A 3,445-nucleotide genomic window follows, 5' to 3' on the forward strand; every position below is an offset into this window, starting at 1 on the left:
ACGCGGCAACCGTAATTCCGATCCTCCCCAAAAGCACAAGAACACTATTCCCGGATGGGATCTACGATTCTGACGAATTTCGTGACTCTACGTGAAAAACTGGGACCCGTGAAAACGGAAGAAATTTTCGGATAGAAAAATAATGACGCCGTGATCACATTGGTTATTCTTCTGGTTTTAATAAAGTTTTTTCGGAGCTTTTGTCAACGCTCATGCGCAGATCCCGGCACGAGGCGGAAGTGGTTATTCGTGGAGAGGAAACGAGCTAACTGAGCTAAAAAGAAGTAGCGCCTCAGTCCAGGTTTATTGAACACACTCAGGGTTTAATTACTGAACGGTTTAATTACAGCGCGGCTGAAGAGTGTGAGTTTGGTTTGTGGTGAAGATGCCGAAGAATAAAGGTGAGAACAGCCGGTGTGTCAGTGAATGTGTGTGTGTGTGTGTGCGCGCGCGTCTGTGTAATTCCATGTTGTTTTCGGAATGCTAGCTAACAGGCTGAGGAGCGCGTGACCCTGATACAGTCAAATAAAAACAGAATTAAAGTATTAAAGATGACACAGTGGGGTTTAATATTAAATTACAGGTTAAAGAGTTTATTATCTGCAGTGATGTTCAGGCCTCTATAAAATTGAAGCTACAAAAATACAACTTTAATGTTATATCTATTAAATGTTTCATTAAATATCAGATTTATTATGAATAAATAGAGTTTTGTGTTTAATTTAACAAAGTATCAGTTCATTCAGTGTTTCATCCTGATCATTTCTGTTTATACATACATACACACACACACACACACACACACACAGTTATGTTCATTCATTACTCACATTTCTGATCTAATAATAATGAGTCAACAATATTATAATAATGTGTAATATTCAGAGTTAAAACTGTACTAGTGTAAAATGTGACTGCTGAGAGAGAGAGTGTGTGTGTGTGTGTGTGTGTGTGTAGGTAAGGGAGGGAAGAATCGGCGGCGTGGTAAGAATGAAAACGAGTCAGAGAAGAGAGAGCTGGTGTTTAAGGAGGATGGACAGGGTGAGTTACCATGGCAACGTCTCATCAGTACTACACTGTGTGTGTGTGAGTGTGATTTTCATCCACAAGATCAACACACTCATTTGTCATCGGCCTTACACTGTTCTGAGTGGATCACAAACTCGCACGCACGCACGCACACACACACACACACACACACACACACACACACACACAGAGTACTCAGTACAGTTCCAGTGTTTATGGGCCATGTCTCTGCCTCAGTACTTGCATTCCTGTGTGTGTGTGTGTGTGTGTGTGTGTGTGTGTGTGTGTGTGTAGAATATGCTCAGGTGATTAAGATGTTGGGAAACGGCCGTTTGGAGGCGATGTGTTTTGATGGAGTGAAGAGACTGTGTCACATCAGAGGAAAACTCCGGAAAAAGGTACACACACTCTCTCACACACACTGTTAATCCCAGGTAATGTTGTTATTCAGATGATGGTGTGGCCTCAGATTAGTGAGTGTTTATTCAGAGCTGTGGAGAGAGAGAGAGAGAGAGAGAGAGAGAGAGAGATTTAAAACTTTTTTATTGTAGAATATTATCCACTTCTGCATTATTATTATTATTAATATTGTTGTTGTTGTTGTTAACTGTCTGTGTCTGTAGGTTTGGATAAACACGTCTGATATCATCCTGATCGGACTGAGAGATTATCAGGTGAGATTAAACGTGTGTACACACACACACTCTGATATGAGACATTTGAGTGGTTCTCACTGGTGTGTGTGTGTGTGTGTGTGTGTGTGTGTCAGGATAATAAAGCAGATGTGATTCTGAAGTATAATGCAGACGAGGCGAGGAGTCTGAAGGCGTACGGTGAACTCCCAGAGCATGGTGAGTGTGTGTGCGCGATAAATGAACAGAGTTTATTTATTACGTTTTATTAATATAACTGTCTGTCTGTCTGTCTTTCAGCTAAAATCAACGAGACAGACACGTTCGGACCGGGTGATGATGACGAGATTCAGTTTGATGACATCGGAGATGACGATGAGGACATTGATGATGTGAGTGAGGAGGAGGCGTTACCATGGCAACCACACCATCGTGCTTGGAATACTACTATTATATTTAACGCCGTTCATATCAGTGATTCATCTGTCTGTGTATCTGTCTGTCTCTCAGATCTGAGACGGTGTGTGTCGAGGACGGCTCTGTTTATGCTGAGAGGACCGTCATGCTCTCTTCTGATTGGACAGAATTTATTAAACTTATCCCCTGACTGACAAGCTGGTGATTAATCTCTCTCTCTCTCTCTCTCTCTCTCTCTCTCTCTCTCTCTCTCTCTCTCTCTCTCTCTCACACACATAACTCGGTATAAATGACTCCTTCATTTCAAATTGCATATTTTTGTTAGTGTTTTAAAGTATTTATATTTTATTTCACCGTATGTGTTGGAATTTAAGGCTCGAAATATGAAATACACCACAATTTACAATAAAAGATTAAACCCTGTGTGTGTGTGTGGGCGCGTGTGTGTGTAGACGTGGACGGGCGTGCCTGTGTGTGTGTGCGTGTGCTGCAGTGGTGTTTTATTACTGTACAAACTGCATCATTTAGGTGTGTTATGTACCCTTCTTCACTTCCCCTTGGTTTAGTCTTCTTGCCTCTCTCGGGGGCGTGTCTCATATCACAGACACAGTTCTATTGGTTGAAATCAGTCACATGGTCGGTCGTTTTCACTGATTATTAACCAGGTTAGCACTACAACCAGATGTTTTTTATAAACTAGTCAGTTAGCTAATGGGTGGAAAGTATTAAATGAAGTGGTGTTACACTGAAAGGCATCACTGCACTGCTGAGATCTTTCTAAATAAAATCCATCACCACCAACACCTTACCATTCTACTGTGTTTTATTTTATTAGTTAGCAAAGCCGCTAGTTAGCATGCTAATGAGTTAGCATTGTGATTGGACTGTACGGTGGGCAGAAACTCTTTAGTTGTGCTGTTCTGACTGTGGAAGATCTATAAAAATGATCAGACTAGAAGAGAGGTGAGGAGACAGGAAGTTGCTCTGAGACCGATCAGATTAAACAGGAAGTGACCTGGAGCGTCATTTTTATAAACATTAAGCATAAGTCAAGTGGCTTTAGTAAGTATGTAAATTTTATTTATATAGCACGTTTCACACAGAAAAGCTGACCTAAGTGCTGAACAGAGTAAGGAAAGAATAAAAACAGAATAAAACCAAATAAAAATAGACAATAGCAAAAATGAGATTAAAACACCTGGGAGAAGAGATATGTTTTAAGCCTCTTTTTAAAAGTGGTAATAGAAGGTGTGAGGCAGATGTCCAGTGGCAGTTGATTCCATAGACGGGGGGCAGCAACTGAAAAAGCTCTATCCCCCTTCGTTTTTAACCGGGAACGAGGGACATGCAAAAGAAACCTATCAGAA

The 3,445-nt window shown here is 41.0% G+C and overlaps 1 protein-coding gene across 1 annotated transcript; it reads left to right on the plus strand.

Moving 5' to 3' along the window:
• Positions 1-214: 214 nt before the first annotated feature.
• On the plus strand, positions 215-2,881 carry eif1axa (eukaryotic translation initiation factor 1A X-linked a). Its single transcript, XM_017460292.3, has 7 exons — positions 215-401; positions 958-1,041; positions 1,324-1,427; positions 1,653-1,703; positions 1,799-1,880; positions 1,962-2,053; positions 2,172-2,881. Exons 1-7 carry the CDS (start codon positions 386-388, stop codon positions 2,175-2,177), a joined length of 435 nt encoding a protein of 144 aa, XP_017315781.1. The 5' UTR covers positions 215-385; the 3' UTR covers positions 2,178-2,881.
• Positions 2,882-3,445: the final 564 nt, after the last annotated feature.

Source organism: Ictalurus punctatus, chromosome 28, assembly GCF_001660625.3.
Source record: "Ictalurus punctatus breed USDA103 chromosome 28, Coco_2.0, whole genome shotgun sequence".
NCBI classification, from domain to species: domain Eukaryota; kingdom Metazoa; phylum Chordata; class Actinopteri; order Siluriformes; family Ictaluridae; genus Ictalurus; species Ictalurus punctatus.

Bases quoted from the DNA above. Each gene is read 5' to 3' on its own strand.
- eif1axa (XM_017460292.3), top strand. The intron at 1,042-1,323 runs GTGAGTTACCAT...GTGTGTGTGTAG, and splicing joins GTTTAAGGAGGATGGACAGG to AATATGCTCAGGTGATTAAG. The intron at 1,881-1,961 runs GTGAGTGTGTGT...TCTGTCTTTCAG, and splicing joins CGGTGAACTCCCAGAGCATG to CTAAAATCAACGAGACAGAC.